The sequence below is a fragment of the Echinops telfairi genome, unplaced genomic scaffold (assembly GCF_000313985.2).
Source record: "Echinops telfairi isolate 266 unplaced genomic scaffold, ASM31398v2 ScPeMD7_7420;HRSCAF=8458, whole genome shotgun sequence".
In the NCBI taxonomy this organism is placed as follows: domain Eukaryota; kingdom Metazoa; phylum Chordata; class Mammalia; order Afrosoricida; family Tenrecidae; genus Echinops; species Echinops telfairi.
In genome coordinates this window covers 39,389,656-39,414,547 of record NW_022111320.1, presented here as the reverse complement: position 1 = coordinate 39,414,547, position 24,892 = coordinate 39,389,656, and the positions used below count along the sequence as shown (strand labels likewise).

Below are 24,892 nucleotides of genomic sequence, written 5' to 3'. Positions count from 1 at the left end.
CCTGTTGGTGTAGTGTTGACAGGTTGGGTTGCTTACCATAAGGTCAGCAGTTCAAAACCACCACCTGTTCCTTGGGAGGAAGGTGAGGCTTTCTGCTCCTGAAAAGATTTGTATCCCGGGAAAACCATAAGGGTAGTTCTATTCTGTCCTGTAGGGTCACCGAAGGCAAAATGGACTTGATGAAGTAACCCTCCCCCACCCCCCCATGCCCAGAAGAGATTTCACTCCCATCAAATCCGTTCTGTCTCCACCGGGACCCGATAGAGGATTTCCAGCTCTAAATCTTTACAGGAGCAGACAGCCTCTCCTTTCTGTCATGGCGTGGCTAGTGGGTTTGAACTTCAACCTTGCAGTTAGCAGCCCAATGCCTAACCCACAGCGCAACTAGGGTTCCTTAAAAGAAGGAATTAAAGCCTTTATAAGATGACAGCTCAGTTGGGACACGTGGTGATCTTCGGCTTGGAAAGTTTATTCTGTTTCTGTTGTTGCCTGAGAGGATGGCTGGCATTTCTAAGTTTCTCTGAGAGGCAGTAAGTGAAGAAGGAAGTAGGGAGCTGGGCAGGTGTAACCGAAATCAGTGCGTGCCCTCGCCATGCCCGGCTCACCTGCTACAGAAGATTCCAGCAAATGTTGAAGGTAAAAAAGTTCATCATCAAATTATCTTTCACTTAATGCCCTGGTAAGTGATTCTGTGTGCCCTGATCTCTCTGCTACTTGCCTTTTGAGGGCTTTGGATTCCCATGGCAGGGATTAAGAGCTGTGTTTTTGTTTTGTGGGCAATGAGATACCAGAAGGTTGGCCAGCCTTCTGTTGATGGAAAGGACATGAAAAACGACCGCGACAGTGAAGCTGCCAATTGAGAGCCCCACTGAATTCCTTCCTGGTGATCCTGGCTCTCGATTTTGTATATGACTTACAGCTGCCATGGGCAGTCCCTCCTGTCCTTATTCAGCAGAATGCACATCGGCCTTTTAGGGGTTCAATAAACAACCCCCCACCCCCACCCCTACAGTCCCAGGCTTCAGTGCACCTGCTCTGGCCTAGATGGAAGTGTGCAGTGTGCAGGGTCGTAAATAAACGATGCATCTGGGGCTGTGGGGAGCCAGAAAGAAAGGAGGGGGCAGTGAGTGGGATGATAGGGATGCATATATTCAGACAACTCCTGGGTGGTCTAGGCTGTCCTAAACATGAAAGGTGTTCATTTCTTTCTACCTCTGGTCTTGGGTGTGAAGGCAAGTGTGGGTTACCTGACAGTCGTTTGATTGATTTGAGGATTTACTTACATGTGGTTAAGATAAATAGAACCGAGTGATTTTTCTTCAAAGGCTTTGTGTGTGTGTGTGTGTGTGTGTGTGTGTGTGTGTGTGTGTGTGTGTGTGTGAGAGAGAGAGAGAGAGAGAGAGAGAGAGAGCTGCCATCAATTGGCTTACCTGCCCCTTTGTTTTCTTTGCAGCTCTTGAGAAAGTCTATTTTACAAAGAGGAAAACCTGTGGTTGAAGGATCTTTGGAAAAGAAACCGCCATTTGAAAAACCTAGTATCGAACAGGTAAAAACTTGCTTTAAAGCCGAGCAAACCCAGTCCCCTGCCCCTCCACATCTCTCTCTCCGTTTCCCTCCCACACACCTTATTCAGCCTACAGATAGTCATCAGTCTGTGGGAATTGTGGCTCTTTGGATCAGGCTTGAATGGCCAGTTTCCATGATCTGGCATTTGGCTTTTAGGGTCACGGAACACTTGGAAGGAACTGTGGTGGAATAGTGGCAATGTGCTGGGTTGCGATCCACAAGGTCAGCTGTTCAAAACCACCAGTCACGCCTTGGGAGAAAGACGGGGCTTTCTACTCCTGTAAGGAGTTACAGTCTCAGAAAAACACAGGGGCCCTTTGACCCTGTCCTACAACGCTCGCTCTGAGTCAGCATTGACTCGATGGCAGTGAGTTTGATGACACTCGGAGTATACTGTGCATTTGGGGAAGAAAAAAAATGAGGGCATTCATGTAGTTGGTAGGAACATAAGAAATGTGGGTTTGTGTGTGTGTGTGTGTGTCTGCTATTATGTGAAAATTAAGTGTTTGCTTTTGGTGGGCACCCTCTGCAAAAGCCTATTGAGGTGAGGGAAATGATCAGCGGTGTGAGCAAAATTGTAAGTGAAGCAATGAAACTGTAGTAAAAACACCCAAATGCCCTCTGCCCCTCAAAGAAGCTTTTTACCCAGAAACTGACAGCAGCCGCATTATAATTCCTGGAAAGAAGTCATTTGACTCAAAGAAGTCGAAACTATATAGACTTCTTCGGCTGGGTGTTGTCAGATGCACTCATCAGAATCTAGCCTGCCCTTGTCGGGTTAGAGGGAACTCAGTCTTTCCTGACTGAGAATGACTTCTAGAGATGTAATTATGGATGCCGTTTCAATGATCGTTGTATTTTTCTCAGCCAGTTTCCAGGGACTGAGCCTGGTTAACACGTATCCATTGTTCTTCATGCGGAAACTCCATGTGTTGTGAGTCTTCTGCAGAAAGATTGCGTTAATCCTTGGCTTTATTTAAAAGCACATGATGTTAAGTAAAAGCAATTTTTAAAACTTGGTTTATTTAAAAATTCAGAATGTGTTGACACATTTGAACAACATGCCAAAGTGGGAAGAGTAACAGTAAAGGGTTACTGTAAATTCTCGTAACTTAGTTTTCTAGAATCCATGCTGGCAGCCTTTTGATGGAAAATCTGGGTAATGTGAAAACCTAGAGTTGTGTAAGCCCTCAATAAAATGATTAAAGAGAAAAAAGAAAATATAATATTTGTCCCCAAACTGCCTTCTGTGTGAGCTACTATGCTGAAAGCGTGGCAGGCCTTATTGGGCCCAAGTCAATTTTCTTGTTGAAGGGCGTTTGACCTTTTCAGAACGTGGCTCTGATTTCCTCTTGACTGCTCCAGGCTTGCAGTAGGCTGAGCATCTTGCCTCCCAGCCTCTCTGCCTTGTCACTTCTCATTCACTATGATTGGGGGCAAGAGTCTCCCTGGGGACTGCTGTTTTCTATTAGGGAAAAGGACAAGTTTTTTGTGAATATCTGTCCTTCTGCTAAATAGTGATCGCGCTGATTGCGTGGGTGTGAGTGCATGCCTTTGTACATATATGGCCTTCCCTCTTTTTAAGGGCGTGAATAACTTTGTGCAGTATAAATTTAGTCACCTCCCATCAAAAGAAAGGCAAACTATAGTGGAGCTGGCAAAAATGTTCCTGAACCGCATCAACTATTGGCATCTGGAGGCACCATCTCAACGCAGACTTCGATCTCCTAATGAAGACATCTCTGGCTACAAAGAGAACTACACCAGGTAATCAGGCCTTTGGCTCTGTAGCACGTGGCACAGACATAAGATTGCCGCCTGCCTCTGCAAGCAGAGGGCTGCCCTGTGATCTTGCTGGCGCTGTCTTTTCAGAAAGGATTGCTTGTGTAATTGACCTGCTGAAGCCCTGCTTCTCTTGAGCAGAATCTCTTTCCTGGGGAGGCATTCAGACAATGCACACCTCTGTCTCTTGGATGCTAGGGATGCGCCGTAGGCGACTGTTAGACCCCTGAACCGTGGGTAGGGCCAACTGAGAGCTCTAAGACTAGGCACAACAGCAGAAGAATATCGAACACCTCTCTAGTTTTTCATGTTGAGCACATGTGGAAAATGTTCGTCTCTTAGGTGTCTTGGATTAAATTAAATGCATTAGAATAATTTCACCTGTTTCCTTTTGATTTTTTTAACGTGTCTCCTCAAGCAATTTTAAATCTCTAGGTGGCTTGAATTTCTTTTTATTAAAATCATATTTCTAATCACCAGATTATACTGTAGCCCTGTAATTAATATGCATGGAGATCCCACTCAAAAAAAGGCCATGGCCATTATTATAATGGCATCAAAGAGTTTTTTTTAAAGAAGGAAAGATTGCTCTAACCCCCAGCTCCTTAATAGAGCTGATATGTTCTGCATCTTATCTTTTAGTCGTCCCCCACTTAAATAGATGCTTATATTATTACAGCCAGAAAATACAGGCTTTCATATCTTTTTTGTCTTCTCATTTCATTTCATCGAGTTAATATGCCACAATTCACCTAGTCATTTTCCTATTGGTAGAAACTTAAACTTTACAGATTTTTTTTTTAATAAACAAATTTTTTTTCCCTACGGTGGGAATTTTTTTTACTGCTGCTGAACCTAAGATAATAGAATAAGCTTTAAAAATCTTAAGCATGGGCCATAAAAAATATAATGATCTATATCTATTTTCACATGGTATGAGAGTGGCTTGGATCGTCCATTCGCTGGCTTTTTTATAACTTTTTCCCAGTTACACTTTCTGGGCACATCAAGCTTGCTTCCAAGGGCATTATGAAACTTCAGTATTGCTTTTTTAATCAAGGCAATGGCTTTGATAACTAACGATCTCTTCTACTCGATCCTTTCCTCTTAACAACAAATGCCCTGTCCGAATGGGGATAATTTAAGGTAAGCTTTCCTTTCAGGTCCTTTCAAATGACCTCATTCCCTAAGGAATACTGCCCAGCCCCCGCCCCCACCCCTTCCTTGTACAACAGGCACAATTGAAATTATGATGAATTTCACCTTTAAAAAGTTAAAGGTAAGAATTTTAAAAGATTGAGAATTACCGATTTCCTTATATTCAGAATTTTTAAAACGATATCTTGATTTTAGTAGGTTTCAATGTTAGGGTTTGGCGCAAACAATAGCCATGTGTGGTTGCCCTTCTTCCAACAGCATTTGTCGTGTAATCCTGATGTGAAAGCCCAAGGGAGCCCCGTGGGTTGTTGGTGGGAGAAGCGCTGGCCCACCAGCCCCTGGGAGGGAGGGAGAGGAGGCTCTCTGCGCCTGCAGGGATCCACAAGGCCTTGGCAACCCCATGGGGGGCTTGCCACACTCGAATTGGAATTGGAGTGGCCTCTCTGGCCATGGCCGTGGGTGGGCACAGAATTGAGAGAGCTGAATTTACCGGTCACTGCCAACCCCCTGGAAGTATTGGCCCCTCAGAGCCGAGAAACGGTTTTATTTCTAAAAAGGAGAACTTAGTATAGAGGAGCATGGGCAACATTGCTCTGTTTTAGAAAAAAAAAAGGAATGATTGAGTCTGTGCAGCGGGCACGATTTACCGAGAAATGGGTGACGGTTGTAAAATCTCAGAAGAGGAACTAACCGTGGCATGAGTGCAGGGTTTGAGTTCTGAATCCATTCCTCCTTCGCTCTGTGAATTTCAGGCAAGCCGGCTCACCTCCCCGGCCCTGGGCTTCCTCTCTGTGAGTACTCCCTCTGCCGCCGGGGTTTGTGCCTCGTGTCTGGCACAGAGGACAGGTACTCAGAAGATGCTAGTTGTGGTCTTCCTCCCACACTGACACTCCGTCACGTGACATTGCTAAACGCTTGTTCACTGAGACTGTCATGTGAGATTGTTAAATGGTTAAACTGATGCTTTCCATGGACGATTGAAAAATAATGTAATTATTGGAATATCACTCTAGAAACTAAAATCACAGGGATAGAAGTAGAGCAGTCCCCTGAGCCCGCTGCTGAAGGTGGAGGCGTGGAAGCAGACAGGGGCCAGGGGAGCCCGCGGAGAGAAGCTGCTAATGTGGAGGTGGAATGTAGACCAAGAGGCCTCTGTTGATAGTAGATAAGGAAATGAAGGCAGACAACAACGCCCTCTCCAAGGCCCTGTCATGAAGAGAGGGACGTAGAAGTCCAAAACCTGTGCAAATGATGAGACTCAGTATTTGTTTCAGAGCAAAAACACATTGCCCTGACCACGTTTGGGAAGTAAAAGCCCACACACCACCACAACCTGGCGGTTCACTGATAGTGATCTTTAGGAGAAGAAAAAAGGTATTATTACAGGCTGCAAGCACCACCGGGCTTTATCTTGATGTGTAAGTGAACCTCAGGGCCTGTCATGCTGGTTCAGCATATAATGTACAGTTAGCAATTAGAACAAGGGCGCCAAAGCTTCAGGAAGCACAGGGTCAGCATGGAGAAGGGATGTGGTCTCGGGACTCTGTGGTGTTTCTCCTAGCGTTAACCTCGGATGGCAGAACCAATACAAACAAAAATCCGTTGACCAGTAGAACTGTGGAAACTCCCTTCTGTGCCCTGAATAATGTTAAAAATAGTCAACATTTTTACATGTTTGAAATACACACTAATATGAACATATCCTTGATATTAATAATGAATGGGGAAAAATAATAAATGGGAGCACATTTTAAAAATGAACTTTCTATCTACCCCTGGAGTTTTAGAGGGGGAAAATATCTCTGATATTTCTTGAATTTCAGGACAGTGTACTCATATAACTCCATCAAGAAATCACCTGAAAATAAATGTCAGGGGACTATGCTTTCTTAAAATACATCTGATCAGCAGAACCCATAGAAGAAAATTGGCAAATCATTAGCCCTAGATTTTGAGTAGTGCAGAACTGAAAGTTCAAGGTCACCCCCACACCGAGGAGAGATTTCATAAGAACAGGGCAAGTCAGGTAGCGCTAGTTTAATTTTGGAAGCAGTTTCATGTCCGTGGTGCTCTATGAAGTCGAGCACTACTTGATGAGTACAGAGCACTCCGAAGTAGTCGTGCCAGCTCAGGGCACCGTGTCAGCAAGCCTGGAAAGGACAGTGGATCAGGAGACGTGACATCGAGCTTCCGGTTGGGACTCCAGTAGCAACTAACCCTCAGTCCGTTACCATTGAGTCCGCCCCAGCTTATGGCCCCCTCCATGCTGTCTGCAAACGGGACTGTGCTCCACGAGGTTTTCAGTGGCTGATGTGTCACCAGTAGATTGCCAGCTTTTTCTTCTGAGGCACCTTAGGCTGGGCTTGATCCGCCAACCTTTTCATTAGCCATGAAGAGCACGTTAACAATTTGCCCGTTCAATGGCCCATTCAACTGTGCTCATTCAATTCCTGCAAACCTCAGGATTTTCAGTCTAGCCCGCCAATAAAGGGCCTTATGTTTTCCAAGTTTCCAATGCTGTTGACCGATCGGAGAAAACCAAACCAAACTCACTGCCATCCAGCCGATGCTGACTCTTAGCGACCCTGTAGGGCAGGGTAGAACTGCCCCTGTGAGCTTCCGAGACTGTTACCTATTGACAGGAGTAGAAAGCCTCATCTTACTCCTGAGAAGTGACCTTGCAGTTGACAGCTCAACTTGGGATTGGGGTTGGAGGTCATTCAGGGTTCCCGAGACAGAAAGGAGGACATGAGCATGTGAGCGCATCATCTCCCCACGTAGATCCCATCAACTTAACTGCAGGCAGAGATTTTTACATGACTGGTCTCCAGTCTTCTGTAAATATGTAAAACGGTAATGTGCTCATTTTCTTCTCGCCAATTAGAGGTGGCATTTGTAAGCTGTTTAAAAGCTCCAACCAGATTTGTTGCTATTGAGTCAATTCACAGTCATTATGACTCTTCTACAGGATAGACAGTGGTCTTTCTGCCACGCTACATGCAGGGACCATGCTCTTTTAGTAAGACAGCTTCTAAAAGACCCACAATGATTCAGTCTCCTACGTTTCTCTTCTGTGCCTTCACAGATGTATAAAGCAAGATGAATCATGAATGTCCAAACAAAACTGAAAGGCATACTTGAACCCTAGAAAATGACTCTCAGGAAATGAATGGAAACCTATTCTTTCTAAAAGTTTACTAGATATTAGCAGCCTGTGCTATCTTTCAGTCCCGTGTGAAGGTTGAAGTGACCGACTAAGTACTGTTGGGGGTAACATTTTGCGATTGTCTCATGATCCTATTTAGTATGCTATTATCTCTGTAGAAGAAGTTCCAGCAGGCTTAAACCCAGCCTTACATGTCTGCAGTCCCTCCCTGCACACACGGACGTGCCCTTTCAACTTGAAATCACTGCCACCGAATAGAAATATAATGTGAACCACAAACAGGAGCCACGTGTGTAATTTAAAAATTTCTGGGAAGCAACATTAAGCCTGAAACCGAAAGGGGAAATTCATTTAATAATATGCTTTATTTAGCCCAGAGTACAGAAAGTTGCTGCTGTTGTTCTAAGTCTGCCAAGACCATTGCGTATGTTGTGCCCTCAGCACAGCTCAATGCAGACACTAAACTTTAAATGGTTAAAAAGAGTGAAGTGGAGTCGAACTTGTTGTCATTGCGTCTATTCCAAATAATAGTAACCCTGTCGGACGGAGTAGAACTACCCGATAGGGTTTCCAAGGAAGAGAGTAGTGTTTTCATAGAATTCCATCCCCTCAGTTCCATTGGCTGCACGAACACCTACAGCAGATGCCCCGCACAGTCGTTGACCTCCCGGGTCTCAAGCCAACCTCGGAGTTCTCTTTGGGCCTGCCTGGAGGCTTCTCCAGCTTCAAGCAGTGGTGAAGCACGCTTTTGATTCTGAGTCTGAGTCATTGACAGTGCACCGAAGGGTCGATGGTGGAAGTGTATTACTTCCTGCATTTTGACAGAGTATTAAGCTGTCTTGAAGGTTTTGATCTTCCTACCAAAGCTTCGGAAATACCTGAGTGCTGTGTTGGTATTTTAAAGAAACCCTAAGTCATTTCACTTCTCGGACTAGGTGGTGTGGTTCTGATCTTTTCATGAAAGGTACTTCTGCAGCCCTCCTTGTAACCTCGCCTTTTATTTAAACCATTATATTGAGTATTTCCTGTGTGCCAAGAACTCTGCGTACACTATGCTCACGGAAAACCACCGAAATAGTTGTTTATGTTGTTTCTGTTTGACAGGAAGGAAATAGAGACTTAAGAACATGATTAAGTTTCCAAGGCATGCATCCAGTTAAGCAGCACAGTCAGGATTTGAACCTAGGGCTGTCTGACTCCAGAACTCGTTGCAGAACCCTGCAGAGTTGGGATTTTGAGTAATTTCCAGGTTTCATTAACCGGTCATTGCAGACCTAGATTATCCTGCCTGGTAGTGGTCTGAGCATCAGTCGAATGGGCTATTTCAGATGGCTCTGGCGCTTTGGTGGGTTATTGATGGTGTTTGTCTCATCTCGTTGCAGGTGGCTGTGTTATTGCAATGTGCCACAGTTCTGTGATAGTCTACCTCGGTACGAAACCACACAGGTGTTTGGGAGAACCTTGCTTCGCTCAGTCTTCACCCTTATGAGGCGGCAGCTCCTGGAACAAGCAAGACAGGACAAAGACAAGCTGCCTCTTGAGAAACGAACGCTAATCCTCACCCATTTCCCAAAGTAAGAGAGAGCATTGGCTAGTCTTCTTTGGTCTCAGGGTTGATATCATGAAGAACAGGGTTAGAGATGAGATGAAAGGAAAGGGCCCTCTTCCTCCCTGGCTCCACGCATGAGTTTTCTAACGTGTTGTTTCTTTCATCTGGTCGCTTGATTGACTAACGATCACACCCTTTAACCACCAGCACACCATGTCCCATGCCACCGAGGTTATCCGTAGTCTCTGAGTCTAATAGAATGCAGACAGTGTTCGGTTTTGTATATTTAGTGGCCAGGAAGCTGGAAGGGGTTGGGGAGAATATGTACAGAAGTTGTTTCCATCCACTGGGGCCCAGGGAAGTAGAGGGTCCCCCAAAGAGGAAGACTCAATGAAAGATGGACACAGCAGCTGCAGCAATGAGCTCAAGCATAGGGACAATGGTGAGGGTGGGGCAGGACAGGGCAGTGCTGCATTCTGTTGTGCGCTGGGTTGCTACCAGTCCGAACCAACAGCATGGCACCTAACAGCAAGTGGACCTGGGACATGGGGAAAGAGAACCTAAGCAACTGGTTTGTCTTAATCGCAGTGTTTCAATCCTTTCTAAGCACTAAGCTTTCACAGGCTAGATCTCTTGGTGTGCAAATCAAACACCCCCCCTCCCCCCAAGAGCAGGTATGGACGGCAGCAGAGCCCTCTTTGAGAATGGCCCCAGTGACCACTCAACCGAGTAGGTTGCCTATGTATTCCTTAAAAAATACACATTTTCCTTTTGCCCATTGCTTCTTGCTCCTGCCAAAGCTCAACCCCCTCAATAATCATTGAAATGTTTTTCAAATGAAGGTAGGAAATGTGTCAAAGGGGTAGGAAGCAACTTCATGCCCCACTGGTCTTGGGGGTGCATTTCAATGTTGAGACCCAGAGCTAAAAGCTGAGAGACTGGCTGGCAGCTGAGGGCTGGGTGCAGTGCCGTTACAGCTGGTCACTTGCCACCGAGCAAGGACAGTGAGGCACGAGGCCGTTCATTGGTAAGGTGTTACACTGCCCACATCAGCATTTGGGGGGAGAAGGTCGAAACTATAATTTGAAAGATGTCTAAGTAAAATCTGGTTTCTTTGGTCAACGATGGAGAACATCTTGTTTTATGGGTCAAAGTAGGATTTTTCTTTAAATACAAACACACACACACACACACACACAGAGTTACTGGATTATCAAACTGGTCTTGCCTTGTGCCTCACAAAGGCAAGTTTTTTTTTTTTTTTTGTTCACTTTTAGCGAAGCTTTCTGGCTTGTGGATTCATCTTTTCTTTCTTTCTTTCTTTTTTTTTTTTTTTTTTTTTTTTATTTTACAGATGAGTTAAGTCTACATTAACTACACACACACACACAAACTGCACACATTCGCAGGTTTCCTGATAGAAACTGACTGAACATTTGTATGTCATTTAATACAAACTTTAATCCTGAGCTAGAGGATTTCACTGCACTTCTGAGGGCCTGCAGCCGCATATTCAGTATCTGCACATACATGTGTCTCCATTAGTTCGGATTTTCAATATTTTCTTAAAGGGCAGTAGCTCACGAGTCTGAGGCATGACATGACATTTTGGTAATTTCTGTGGTGAAAGAATCAGAAGCCCTTAAACTATGGCCTCTGGTGGGGTATGAATTCCAGGCATACGCACATATGTCAGCAACTGCCTCTCCGTGTGCGAAGCTCTGTTTTCTAACTTGTTTCTCTGTTACATTTGCCACATGAGCAGCATTTCATGTTTTCAGAGGTGGTGATCACTCAGTGTCTAAGCCCAGGGACAGAGAGGACCCTTCCCCCCACCCTTTATGGTGCTTCGAGAGAAATTTTAATGATCTTGCAAAGTAACAGTTTTTTTTTCCCCTCAACAAATTCATTTTGCTTCTTGCAGATATTTGCTAATTATAGTGTGTTTTGTTCCTTCAACCCATAGTTCTGGCATGCTTATGCAGTTGAGCTAAAACTCATTGCTGCTTTCTTTCTTCTCTATTACTAATAGTAGGGTAAAACTACCACCCACTCTCCTTTTAAATCCCTTTTCCTTGAATATGACAACATATGAGACTGCTGGGGATTTATACCGAAACATTTGACAGCAGAATTACCAATGATGAAGTTGGAGGTGCTTGTAGAATCGTGGGCACTCTCTTCAAGTCAGAGCTGGATCAGAACCCCGCTGTCTGTTATATTCAGATGTCTTTTCTGGACTCACATTCTTGCTGCCCTATTCTAGATAGATAGATGGTTAGATAGACTCCTATCTGTTCTCGATAGATGGCACTGTCTCCCACTTGGCTTTGACTTGTACCTCACCCCTTGGCCTATTTACAATCATTTTAACAAGTTTAATATCTTGGTTTCCTTCTAAAAGTGATGTGCAGATGTTGAAGAAAATTTGGTTAAGGAAAACCCCCAGAAAATAAAGAATCAAACATAGTCAAAACCATTCAGAATTACTGTTAGTGTTTTTAGGTATTTCTGATTTCCCCCCTCTCTATCTTGTGTTTTTTTAGTCTATGTCCAATTTTGCATCCAGTGTATATAAAACAAGCAATTTCCCAAGTTGTTATATGAAACTGTTCTTTATTAGTAGTGTGTTTACCTGTGTGCATATACTCACACTTTTATTTTTTCTGAATCATGAATAGCATTCTTCTTTGATGAGTGTTTTCAGAATTTTGTGAAGAGTATATTGATTATAGAATTACTTAAAAAAAAAAAAAAAAGCAACCAAGAGCAAGAAAGGAAACGTATTTCCCTGACAAAGGGCATGGGGCCAATCTTTGGTACGGTAGGAGGGGAGGTTAGGGGAAGTAGCAAGACATCAAGTTCTCCATCTATCATCAACAAGATCTGGATGTGATCTTAACATACAGAGATTTTTGCCTTCTACATGAGCCCTGGTGGCAGAGTGGTTATACATTGGGCAGCGAGCAGCATGAGCCGATGGTTTAAAACCACCAACAGCTCCACAGGAGAAAGACTGGGCTTTCTACTCCTGTAAACAGTTAGTCTCAGAAACCTACAGCAGGTCAAGTCAGCATCGCCTCAAGGGCCAAGAGAGAAGGAGAAAGAGAGAGAGAGAGAGAGAGAGAGGAAGAGGAGGGGAGAGGAGAGAGATTAATTGCTGTCAGACTTCAGGTAGAAGCATCCTATACAGTGTTTTTAAACATGAGTAACAGGAACAAGTCATTCCTATAGTTCTTATAAACCGTGAATGATACCGTAAAATAAATAGCTATTCACTCAAATGCTGTTTCGCTTTTAAAGTTTCCGGCTTTGAGCAACATGGCAGCACAGCCACCTCTCCACACTGACGCCCACTCTTCCCCACCCTTTCCCATTAATTGTCACTTCTTAAAACTCCCTCTCTCCCTCCACTGACGCCTCCAAAACATTCATCACCTAAAGGAGAAGACTGGTCGGAATTTTACTGATAGTGAGTGGCAATGGGGATGGGGATGATTGTAATGCAGCTTCTCTCCTAATCATCTCCAGCCTTGGTGCCAAGTATGTTTCACAAGCCAATTTTTCAAAGTGTTATAAAGGTAATATACCACATGTACTATATTAGTGAAGGGTTGGGACATTCCCCATAATTGACTCCAATAATAAATACAATGAGTATAGCTAGGATGATATCCATTCAGGTTATATTTTATTGTCCAAAGGGCTGAAGAAAAACCTTCATTTCTAAGGGCTTTTGATTTTCAGAATTGTGGTGAAGGAAGCACCAACTCCCTCATCCGTGGGAGGTCAGCTCTTTAAGGGCAAAGCATTGTGTTATTCATCCTGCCCTTCTTCGGGGTGAGCCCCATTCTGAGCATGCTCATTTGCTTGTTTCATCTGCTTTATTGCTCCATGTGGGAATTACTGTAAGGGGCTTCGCATTCGTTGTTAATTCTGTTTTCCCACGAACCTTTTTTAGCCCTCTTGTGTTTCCATGTTACGGAAGAGGAAATTGAGGCCACACCATCATAGTCAGTGGTGTTAGACACCCGACTGCAGCAGACTCCATGGTAGTGAGATTGGTTTGGTGGGAGAGAGCGAGTTGGCTCCCTCAGTGGTGCAAATGGTGAATGCGCTTTGCTGCTAGCCAAAAGGCTAGAGGTTGGCAGCCACTCGGGTGCTCTTCAGAAGACAGACCTGGTGATCTCCTTGGCGATAAGAGTCATCAGAAAGCCCTAGGGAGCATGCTTTTATTCTGACACACACAAGGGTGCCAGCGTTGTTAGGCTTTTGTTCTGATTTAGAAAGAAACTTAATGGAAATGTTGTTAGTACCAGAAGAGTCCATGTGTTGGTACTTTAGTGTAGCTTTTCAACTGTGGTGTACATAAGAATTATCTGGGGCATTTGCCAAAATGTGGTTATCTAACCTGTCACACAGACGGATTCAGTAAGTCTGTCTATTTTAAAGAAGATGTCCTTCATGTGATTTCTATAGGTTCTTAAAAGTTGATGTCCATTTGGTCCATCAGCGTCTGATTACATATGTAGCGCATTTCTTTTTTTTTTTTTAAACATTTTATTAGGGGCTCATACAACTGTTATCGCAATCCATACACACATCAATTGTGTAAAGCGCATTTGTACATCATTCTCAAAACATTTTCTCTCCACTTAAACCCCCGACATTAGGTTCTCATTTTTCCCCTCCTTCCCCCCTCCCCCCTCCCTCATGAGCCCTTGATAGTTTATAAACTGGTATTTTGTCATATCTTGCCCTGTCCGACGTCTCCCTTCACCCACCTTTCGGTTGTCTGTCCCCCAGGGAGGAGGTCACATATAGTTCCTTGCAATCGGTTCCCTCCTTCCTTTCTTAGTCACATGGTTCCACTCCTGACCTTGCTGCTTACTGTTGTGTGACTTTGAACTAGTTCTTTAGGGTCTCTGTGTCTTAGATTGTGTGTGTGTGTGTGTGTGTGTGTGTGTGTGTCATGTAGGAAGAGCTATCCCTGTGTGATTAACAGAATAATGAAATCTTTAACTGACAAGGATGATGTGAGGATGAGACAAGTCTTTGGCACAATGCAGGCACATAGCGGGCCCTGGATGAATGTGGTGCTGCAGATGACAGTTTCAATGACAGCCACCCAGGGCCTCGCTACAGAGCACTGGGACACTCTCTCTGACACACCGTGTCCGTCTTGCCCACACTGTAAAGTTGTGCAGGAGCTGAGAGGTTGCATTTGTAGAAATTCACTTCTGCAGTTGAACATACCAGGGCTGTACAACGGATTCATCATAAACCGGCAGTCTGCTTTCTCAGGAAAGGGAAGATGCTGATGTTAAGACAATTTCAGAATGTGCTTAGGGCTGTTGTCCTAGTAATAAATTCTTTTTGGGGCACTAACCATTTGTTTATCCTTGTTTATAGGTTTCTGTCTATGTTAGAAGAAGAAGTTTATAGTCAGAACTCTCCCATCTGGGATCAGGATTTTCTCTCCAGCTCCTCCAGAACCAGCCAGCTCGGAAGCCAGACAGGTAAATGTCTTGTAGCAGAAATGCAAGACCGACCTGGCGTGTGAGCTGAAGCCCACCCTGCATCTGTTGGTGCTTTGTATCGGGAATTTGAAGAAGAGCCAGCAAAAAAACAACAACAACAAAACAGAACAAAAAACCAAGCATTTTGGCAAATCTTGTATCTGCATCCCTATTAAGGAGAAGAGAACAGGTGCAAAGCAGAATCTTGCAACGGTTTCTCTATTAATGAGGCATGCAGGTGCAAGACAAACCGTTAAAAAACAACAACAAAAAAAAGTGACACGAGTTTGCTTACCTTGCTGTTTGCATTTCTTGAGGAGAGGCATAAAATACTAGCAGCCTCGCTTCGTTGTCAAATCCTGACTCTTTTCTAAAGTACCCAAAGCCTCAGTGAGAAGCTAATATGTCCAGAAATTTGACTCTGTGTGCCTTAATCTTGATGTTTTGAACATTCAAGCTATTGTCAAGGATGTGGGTGGAATGGTGAGTGGATGATGAGTCCCCAGTGTCAGGGCAGGAAGGTAGTTCCAGGTGGCACCAGGGCATCTGTGCTAGTCCAGGTAGACTAGAGAAACAAATCCAGGGAGACTGATTCTGTGTATAGAAAGAGCTTCACATACAAGAGCAATTGAATATCGAGAAAATATCCCAGCCCAGTCCAGATCAAGTCCGTCAATCCAATATTAGCTCATATGTCCAATACCAATCTATAAATTCCTCTTCAGACTCACACAACACATGCAGTAACGCCATATGCAGCAAGATCACAGGCCAGTGGGTACAAAGTCTTGTGGATCTAGTAACAGTGGAAGCATCTCAGCTCTGGCGTGGGTCTCCATGGGGCTCCTTCAGCTCCAGGGCTCTAGCGTAGCTCCATGTGTCTCGTCTGCAGAAATGTTTCCCAGAGAGTGTCTTATTTCCCACCTCCAGTGAGCTATTTATCTCTTTAGTGCCTCCAAATGAGGCCATCAAGTAGAGACCCGATTGACAGGCTAAACTCCACCCCTTCACTCTTAAGTCTCAAATTGACAACAGATTATGTAACTACCACAGCATGTTTCCATTTGTCTGGAGTCAGCCAGTGGCACCGGTTGCCATTTGGTGAGAAAGGAAGATGCCCTCAGAGTGCCAGGCTGCACAGAATCTCCGTCCCCGCCTTTGACAGAACAATCAGTGGAAGGGATCGGCAAGAAATATCAAAGCTGCCATTTATATATGGCCGTGGGGAATGACAGAATCTCGTGTTTTGATCGATGAGCTGTTGTTTAATGTGTTTTATGTGCTTTAGACAGTGTGCACCATGGAGCACCTAAGTACCATCATTAGGAAACATAGATTTAATTTTTACTTAAAACAATTAGATGACATGTACATATAGTAAAATTGTTCCTTATTGTATGGGTCTGTGGATTTTGACAAAGTCATACGGTGGTAACCACCACCATGAGGTACAGAACAATTGTTCTGCTGCAGAAAATTGTCCTGTATCCCTTTACAGCCCATCCTTTGCCCGACCCCTAGCCTCGGACAATCAGCGACCTGCTGTTTAATGCTGATAGCTTTGCCTTTCCAGAATGCCATAGGAGTGTACTCAGGTAGGGTATGGCTTATTGAATTAAAACAAAACAAACAAACCCTCACCTCTTAGCATATCGCATTTGAGAAGGTGAGTTTTAAAAACCCTTTTTATCTAGAAGCCATGTTCGGGGAAAATAGCTATCATATACCTATAAAGCAGAAGTATTTTGGTTGGGATTGAGTCCCTTTTGCGCTAACTCTTGTTCCTCAAACATGCCAACATATCTTCCGGTGTCCTCCCTCCGTCCTTCTCGTTCTCTGCTCCAGACCGGCAGTGTTGCCAGGCCTTCCTGAGCATATTGCCTGCTCTCCGCTGACCTGAGCGGTCAGCCCTCGCTGCCCACATTCTCCGCAGTCTCCGGACGTTTCCTCTGCAGTGTCTGCAGTGCCCTCTCGCTGCTCACGTCACCAACTCTCTCTGTCTCTCTCCTAACCTAGATTTCCAGAGGCAGCTCTCTCGGGGAGTCTTTCCTAGTCCCCCACCCCCATGCCTGCTAGCAAGGAAAGGCTCTTGTTTCTTCCAAACTTTCTCCGAGCCTTGGACATATCATATCATTGGTTCTCAGACTCGGCTGCACAATCGAATCACCTGGAGAGATTTAAAATACATTGGGTTTAGGATCCTGTTTCAAGGGAGTATGATGTGATTGTTCTGGAGCAAGGCCCGGACACCACTGCTTCTGAAAGCTCCACGGGCGACGCTAATGCGAAGCAATGTTTGAGAACGACTGTCTCTTACGGGACTCACCTCACGTTGCCCTCGACCCCATTTCTCCCCCTGTACATTGTCTTTCTTTTAGGAGTGCAACTCCTGGACATCAGAGATCCCATTTTGTCACCGTGATAATAATAATGGCTGCTTTTAGTCAGCATGTCAGGGGTGGAATTGGGTTGCATTTCCAGGTCTTTGTGAGCTCCCAGCCATTTCACTGTGCTCAGTGTCCGGCCTCCAGCCACTGTGTCACACTGCCTTGGTGTGTGTGGCAAGTGTGCAGCCAATGCTTTTGCAGGGATTGGGCCAAGAGCACAGAGTCCTCCTTCCGGAAGTGCAATACCAGAGGGAGTTAGCGGGTCCGCTTTGTTTCCCTTTGGGAGGGTTCTGGAGAGTCGGCTCTGTGTGTGAGAATTGACAGTGACTCTTCGCTGTTTTCCCACCTTGCCCAGCTCCTGGCCATGTCGTTAGCTGTCCCAGAACAGGATGGAGAAGACAGGTTATCTGTGAACCTTGGGGGAGTTCATGGTCCCTTCTGCAGGGAAGGCTGTCAGTCAGTTAAGCATGGCAGAGGTACTTCAGTATTACCTGACGCCATCAGGGGCCGGCAGTTGTCTGCACTACAGTAATTGTGATGCTTTCTCTTGGGGGGAGAAGAAGAGTGTAATCATCTCTTTAATTGGCATGTCTGCACATCTTTGCAGCTGTGATAAATGGTGCTCATAATCATGGGCCTGGAACCTTGCAGGATACTTTAATGCCTTCTGAATCACCGGAGTTCAGAAACACTCCCGTGTACTTTGAAATTCAAAAGGCTTGTCTGTTGGAAAGAAAGCTCCGTAGCCCCTTGATTCTTTACAGACCACACTGCTATTCAGGGCAGAACTGTGTCAGCACTGAAATCGAGAGAAGCTTTTTTCTTCTCTGGGTATCTGTCCTTACCGCCATACTGTGTGTGACTACTGTCCCTGAGGAAGCCTGAACCCATCACGATCTCTCCTTTCTTCAGCTACTGGCAACTAGCAACACAGTGTTCTGCCCCCAACAATGCTCCAACCAGCAGACACTTTTATTTGGAAACACAGAAGTTGCAAGAAATCCAATATGCTCTATACTATACACCCCTTTTCCAAATTCACGTATTGCTAATATTTTGCCTTTTTTTCATTCTATCCCTCTCTTTTCCCTTTTCGTCACTGTGTACACACACACACACACACACACACACACAGTTGTCTTGGGTACTATCAAGTTGGTTCTGGCTCACAGCAACCCTGGGCACAACAAAAGGGATCATTGCCCAGTCCTGTGCCAACTTCACCACTGTTGTTAGGCTTGAGCCCATTGTTACAGCCACCGTGTCAATCTATTAAGGGGCAAAGCGTTTACAACCTACTTACATCAGACGCCGGTATGTCCTCACGGGGTATCTCCTAAGGAAAAAAGCCACCGTCATGTCTTCTAATACATAGCAACCGTGTAGCTATCAAACTCAGGAAATGTAACATGGATACTAGACAGCATTCGACTCTGTGGGGTTTCTTTCATTTTTGCCTCTTGCCTGCCATTATTTCATCATCATTGGTATGAAATTAATCACTCGGCTAAATGGGTGGCAGATTTCTCCAATATCATGTTGCCGTTTTTCCCTTCGGCAGTCCAAAGGTACTTACGTGGAGAAGTAACTCGAAGCGAGGTCAATAGGCTGTCGCTCATTAAAATTATACTCAAGGAGTAGCCTGTCCTAATGACTCTGGCCCACATCAAGTATGTTTGATGTTTATTAATGGTAAATTTTCTAACCTGTAAAGAAGAGCATTTTCATCTCCCTGCTTATGTATTTAGTCACTTATTGTTGAATCGGGACTGGATCTATTTCTTCCCTTAGTGTTTTTATTACCTTGACGATCCCACTGGCCCCTGGGCTTTCGTCCACAGCCGTCTTCTCTTTGATTGGTGGCCGGATCGTCTACTATGGAGTTGGTCCCTGGTTATTCAGAAAGAACCATCTAATCCTTTTTCTTTTCTTGGGACAGTTATCAATCCGCCTCCCGTGGCTGGGACAGTTTCCTACAATCCCAACCCGTCTTCCCTGGAGCAGTTGCAGGGAGGGAGCACCAGTCCTGCCTGCAAAACGTCTTCTGAACTTGAAGTTAACCCAGGTGAGCTCTTGGCGGGAACAGGAGAGGGTTGCGGACTTGGCCTAGGAGCTCTATTATCCCGGGAGCATCAAAGCTAGACTTCAACTAATTACAGATGGTAAGAGTCTAGGATTTTAATGGCTGCCAATTGCTTTGTGGTAAGATTTGGGTTGTGTGGATCAGCTAGTAGTGTATAACAAAGCAACCCAAAGCAGAGTCCTAACACAGTCATCATTGACTACCAGCGCTCATACACTCTGCAAGTTGTTTGGTAGTTGGTGGCCTCGCTGGCTTTTGGCTGGGTTGGTGTCTGCCCGGTTCTAGGACTCTGTTCTGGACTAGGTGAGAGGACTTAAGCTGGAATAATTCTGCTCTGCGTATTTGTCCTCTTCCTCCTGTGACCACGGGTCTTCTCAGACGGGGCTCTCGTGGCCCTGGCAGAAACAGAAGAGCACACGCAGATACACACAAGTTCCTTGGCGGCCTGGGCGTGGAACTGCTGGACCCCCACTTGTACTTCATTAGGTTGTCCAAAGCAAGTCACATGGTGGAACAGATCTAAGCGGTGGGAAACATGACTCCTTTTGTCACACTTGGTCAAGAAGGTCAGCAAAAGGGAGAAAGCCCCTCGGTGAGATGTATTCACGCAGTGGTTTAACAATGGGCTTCAATCGAACGCTAGTTGTGAGGCTGGCACAGGGCCAGGGCTGCTTCATTGTTTCACACAGGGCCGCTGTGAGTTGGATCTGAGGGCGCTTCACGACAACTTGGTGTTTTTTGGGAAGGTTTGCAGAGTCATTTGGCAGAGAGTGTGGATAGCAGGGAGGGAACACAAATTGATAGCCTCTATTTCATGAGCAGAAAAGCAAAACAAACCCCCAAACACATCTTCTGATCCTTGTAGTATTTCACAGTCGTAGAAAGATTTGCAGTTTGCATATCTGATCGGAGACTTGGCATCAATAATCTTATATGCCTCCCATGTTTGTGACAGGGAAAGAAGAAGACCTTAGAGCAGTGGTTTTCAACCTTTGTAAAGCTGCAACCCTTTCATACAGTTCCTCATGTTGTGGTGTCCCCCCACCCCCAACCATAATATTATTTTTGTTGCTACATCATAACTGTAATTTTGCTACTGTTATGAATCGGGCAACTCCTGTGACAGGGTCATTCGACCCTCAAAGGGGTCGCGACCCACAGGCTGAGAACCGCTGCCTTAGATGAACAACTGAACAACGTCACACAGGAGCCGCCCTTCTCCCTCTCCCGTTCTCGGGCAGCATCACTAATCAATCCAAGAACCCTTTGCCAATGAGCCTGGATGTCCCCTCAGCCGGTTTCTTCACACTCCAGGCCCACTAGTAATGTACCAGGATGAGGACATATTAGGGATAAGCCTTAACTGTGAACGAAATCTCAGCATTGCTCTTGGGGGAACCATGGGCTTTGAAGGCTTCTGGGTCACATGACTCAAAAAGTATTGCATTCGCCTTGGAAAACAATTTAAAAAGGCGAGAATGACAAGCCAACAAAACCATTTCCAACTGCACGTGATACCGAGAGAGTCATCTTCAGTTGGCAAGGGCCATTCCTTCGTGGGACAGCCACTTCCTATCTCCCTTCTCCTCCTGCCCTTTCGTCAGCACCCTTTCCCTGGGAGACGGAGGGTTGCCCTCGCTGGAGTTCCCAGAAGGAGCGTTGGATTGGCCCCTATTATAAGCGCATGTACGTGTGTTCGCTATGACCCATCGCTTGCTTTTTTTTGGTCTTCGTAGGAGAAAAGAGGAAACTGAATGACTGTCATCCTCTGGAGGAGGCCAAGAAGCCCCGAGTTACGGGGGATATTCCAATGGAACTAATCCATGAGGTCATGTCTACCATCACAGACCCTGCAGCCATGCTGGGACCCGAGGTCAGCAGGGTAAACCCGGGCAGCCAGCTGGTAGAGCCCTCTGCTCCCCTGGCCACTTCAGCTGTCGGAAATGGAACTGGGGATGGTAATGCTGAGACATTAGCATGCTATCCTACCCTGATTTGCGTTTTATGGGGTGATCAGGGAGGGGAGGGCTGGAAAGGCTGATTGAGAGGTAATTCCCCTGAATGAATATCATGTCACAGGGACACATACTAATCATGCTGCACAATTAAAGTCCTTGCACACACACCCAACTTTTTATTTTGAAAATCATCACGCCATCATAAACATTGCAAAGCTTCAGTGATAAAGACTCATGGTTAATAGCATTAGGGCACTTTTGCTACCCCTCTCTTCTCTGAACTGTTTGGAACCATTGCAGTTAAATACAAATGTCATACCCCTGCATGTATCTCCAGAGCATACTTTTCTTACAAAACCGCATCACTGCATTATCAGTCTCAGAAAACTGAGCACGGTTCCACCGGACAACCCAGAGAACACAGTAAAGGACGTTCCACCGAAACATAGGACCCAGTGACTGCTTTTGCACCACACCAGCTGCAGCGCTTAGGATATCGATTATCTCACCCTGTCACTGAAAAATGTGCAACCTATATCCAAATTCCTCTTATATCCAAAATATGTCTTTCGTGGCACGATACATGCTCCGCTGTTAACCCAAAGGTCAGTTTGAACCCTCAAGCTGCCCCATAGGGGAAAGCTTGACCAACGGCTCCCAGATACATGGCCGTCTAGGAGACCCTGTAAGGCAGCTCGGCCCTGTCCTAGAGGGTGGGTAGGAGTTGGCAGTGACCGAAAACAATAGACAGCAACAACAGCAGAACACGTGTTGCCGTTGCTTGTGGACCCGTGGGACTCTGAAGTAGCATTTAGGTTTTATCTCTTCGTCTTTACCATCTCCTTTATTGGGGACCAGCTCCCCAGCCCTCTTTAGGACTGAAGAATCCCTGGTCACCAGTTTCACATCGTGTCCCTCTATTTGGACTGGTCTGATTATTTTCTCATGGTTAGAGTCCGAAGCATTTGGGGGGTCAGTGCACTGCTGTTATTGCACTGCCCCTTGGGAGAGCAGCTCAGGACACTTCTGACAGCTTCTAAGAAGTGCAGTCATGGTTCCACTGCCATCACGTGACGTGTAGATTATTTTTCAAGACATCTTAAAAAATAACTTTGTTTAGTGCCGTTCTGCCAGATTAAAGCATCACTTGTTCATTGGTTATGTGTCCTTAGGTATTCGTTTTATGGCATGGAGGATAATGCAGAGAACGGGGGTGATGTGAGAAGAAAGAGATCTTAACATAAAACGGTCCTTTCTGTTTCCCTCTAGCTACTGGTAGCCTGTTTGAATAAATGTGTTTTTCAGGGATTTTGTAATCTTACAGATGCGCTGAGCTCGGATTTGCCCTGTCTTGGGCACTGCAGAAGAGGGACAGCTGTACAACGGGAATGCTATTTCCCAGCTCAAAATATATTGGGTGGATTTGGTGTACCAGAGTTGACGTGTCCTGGTGGCCAGCACGTTGTTTCATTTTCAGGGATTTGGGGAACCAGCCGCTAAATATATCTGTAGTTTGAAATGGACCAAGGTTTAACGGGGTCATCAGCTACTACATTGGAAATCAGCCAACACTAGACATCAGGGTTTTTTTTGGTAATTGTTTTCTCTGTTTCTTGAGCATTTACAATCCTCGTGCCCTTGACACGAATCACTAAGACAGAGCCCCTAAGCGGAGGACACAGCGGGGGTGTGGCCAGCTGCACCCGAGTGTGTGAGCGTGCACACTTCTCTGGAAAGCAGGGGAACAAGACAGCAGCTGCCCGGGGCTTGGTTCTGACTCACAGAGACCTGTCTTGTTCGAGAGTAGAATGGTGCGCCATGTTTCCAGGAAGGATCTTTTGGAAGGAGCTGGCCGGGTTGATATTTAGAGATGTTTGTGGTCAAATTCCTACCTCCAGATTTTGATGAGTAGCCAAGTGTTGAATCATTGTGCTGCTCAGGGACAACTCTGAAAGCTGTCTTGCTAAAGGACATGCAAACAGTAGAGACAGGGTTGGCACTCGTGGGCCTGCACTGATCGTTGAGGTGGGTCTGTCACCTGAGATAGGCTAGCAGTCTCTTAAAGCTCAGCCAGGTGGGGTTCCCCCAAACCAGGAAATGGTATAGATATGGGCCGCCGGCCGAATCTAACCCACCCTCTGTGTTTTTAAATAAAGCTGCATCTGAATGTGACCAAAGCTATTAGATTAGACATTGCCTCATTCTAACACCGCTTCATTTGAGTAGCTGAGAACGCTACATCATTTGAGTCATTGAACAGTGACTCAAACATTTGTACTCTGGCCCGCCACAGAAAGTTTTCTGTCTTCATACCTAAACCCAATAGTATCCGTGTACATTTTTGACCCCTGTTCTATTTGACCTTTATACATTTGTGTGCGTGCGTGCATGCATGCTTGTGTGGGCTCCTCTGAAAGCCCACCATGTAGCCCTTACCTGGAACCAGAGGAGGAGCCGGACACGTCCCATCCCCGTTGTCTGATGGAAGAAGTGACTGCCAACCACGTATGTAACTTTTCTCGTCCTCCGTCCCAGACCAATTTTCTCTCGGCACATTCGGCGAGGGACGAGGCAGCAAGGCTGGAGGAACGCAGAGGCGTGATCGAATTTCACGTGGTCGGCAATTCCTTGAACCAGAAACCCAACAAGAAGATCCTGATGTGGCTGGTTGGCCTACAGAACGTGTTCTCCCACCAACTGCCGCGAATGCCAAAGGAGTACATCACCCGGCTTGTCTTTGACCCGTGAGTGGGGCTCTGCCTGTCCTCCTTCCTCGTTGACACCCACTGAGTCTGACCACCTCCTGCCACATTGTGGATACAGAGCTACGTCAAGGTTTTTGTTTATAGACAAGCACACAGCTCAGCATTTCCCCAAGTGGGTGATACCGTCCCCCCGGGGGCTGCTGGAACACTCCAGGGGACAGGTGGGTGGGAGGTGGGGCTGCAACAGCAGATCTGTCCACTGTGCCTTGGGTTATGGGCTGTGGTGCAAACATTTTTCATTGCTAGGAGGGGCTGAGGAATTGCTTTTCTGAAGAGGGGGGAGTGGGTTAAATACGTTTGGGCAACGAAGACCTTGCTAAATGGTTCCAAACGTACACATTTCCTTGTTATAATGAAGCTCTAGAGTTTAAGTTGCTATTTCACTATGTCATTCCTTAGAGCACTAAGAGAATGTCATACTGGAGGATTTTTTTGGACCTTTTTTTAGTAGTAGAAACGTTCACCGCCTCGGTGTCGTCACTAGGCACCGCTGTTGCCCAGGGAAAGTCAGGGGCTATCACAGAGGTTAGCTTTGAAAACCCATGGCTTTTACCTCCGTGAACTCCCTCTGTCCTCATGTGAGGGATCAGAGGAAGGTGGCTACTCAAGGGCGTGTGCACTGGAGAGTTGAGCACAGAAGGTCAAGGGTAGAAGCCCGACTTGAACAGTGGAAACTTGTCAGCAGATTTCCCCCAGGAGGCTTGCTGGGCCTGATCTGGTTTCTAAATTTTTATGTATTTGGGGAGTTGTGTTGTTTTGTTTGGTTTTTAATTGTACATATTAGGGGGTATCTATTATTTCATTTGGTGTGTGGGGGGGTGTCACCCTCTTGAAGTTTCGGTATATGTTTTTTCATTTTTTTTTGGTGTATGAAAACCAGGACCTATAGAATTGTCAGCAAGTGGAGTAAGGGTTTTGGTGGGAGGGGGACACAGGTGGGGGCTGGGTGAAGAGGTGAA

General features: G+C 45.6%; 1 protein-coding gene across 1 annotated transcript in view; it reads left to right on the top strand.

The window, feature by feature from the left end:
• Nucleotides 1-24,892, top strand: part of KAT2B (lysine acetyltransferase 2B) — a 66,808-nt gene that overhangs the window by 19,248 nt on the left and 22,668 nt on the right. The window contains exons 3-9 of the mRNA XM_004704193.2: nucleotides 1,454-1,546; nucleotides 3,152-3,333; nucleotides 9,055-9,246; nucleotides 14,634-14,740; nucleotides 19,067-19,192; nucleotides 20,947-21,083; nucleotides 23,704-23,912. Coding sequence (XP_004704250.2) covers nucleotides 1,454-1,546; nucleotides 3,152-3,333; nucleotides 9,055-9,246; nucleotides 14,634-14,740; nucleotides 19,067-19,192; nucleotides 20,947-21,083; nucleotides 23,704-23,912 — 1,046 coding nt within the window. The remainder of the gene's footprint in view (nucleotides 1-1,453; nucleotides 1,547-3,151; nucleotides 3,334-9,054; nucleotides 9,247-14,633; nucleotides 14,741-19,066; nucleotides 19,193-20,946; nucleotides 21,084-23,703; nucleotides 23,913-24,892) is intronic.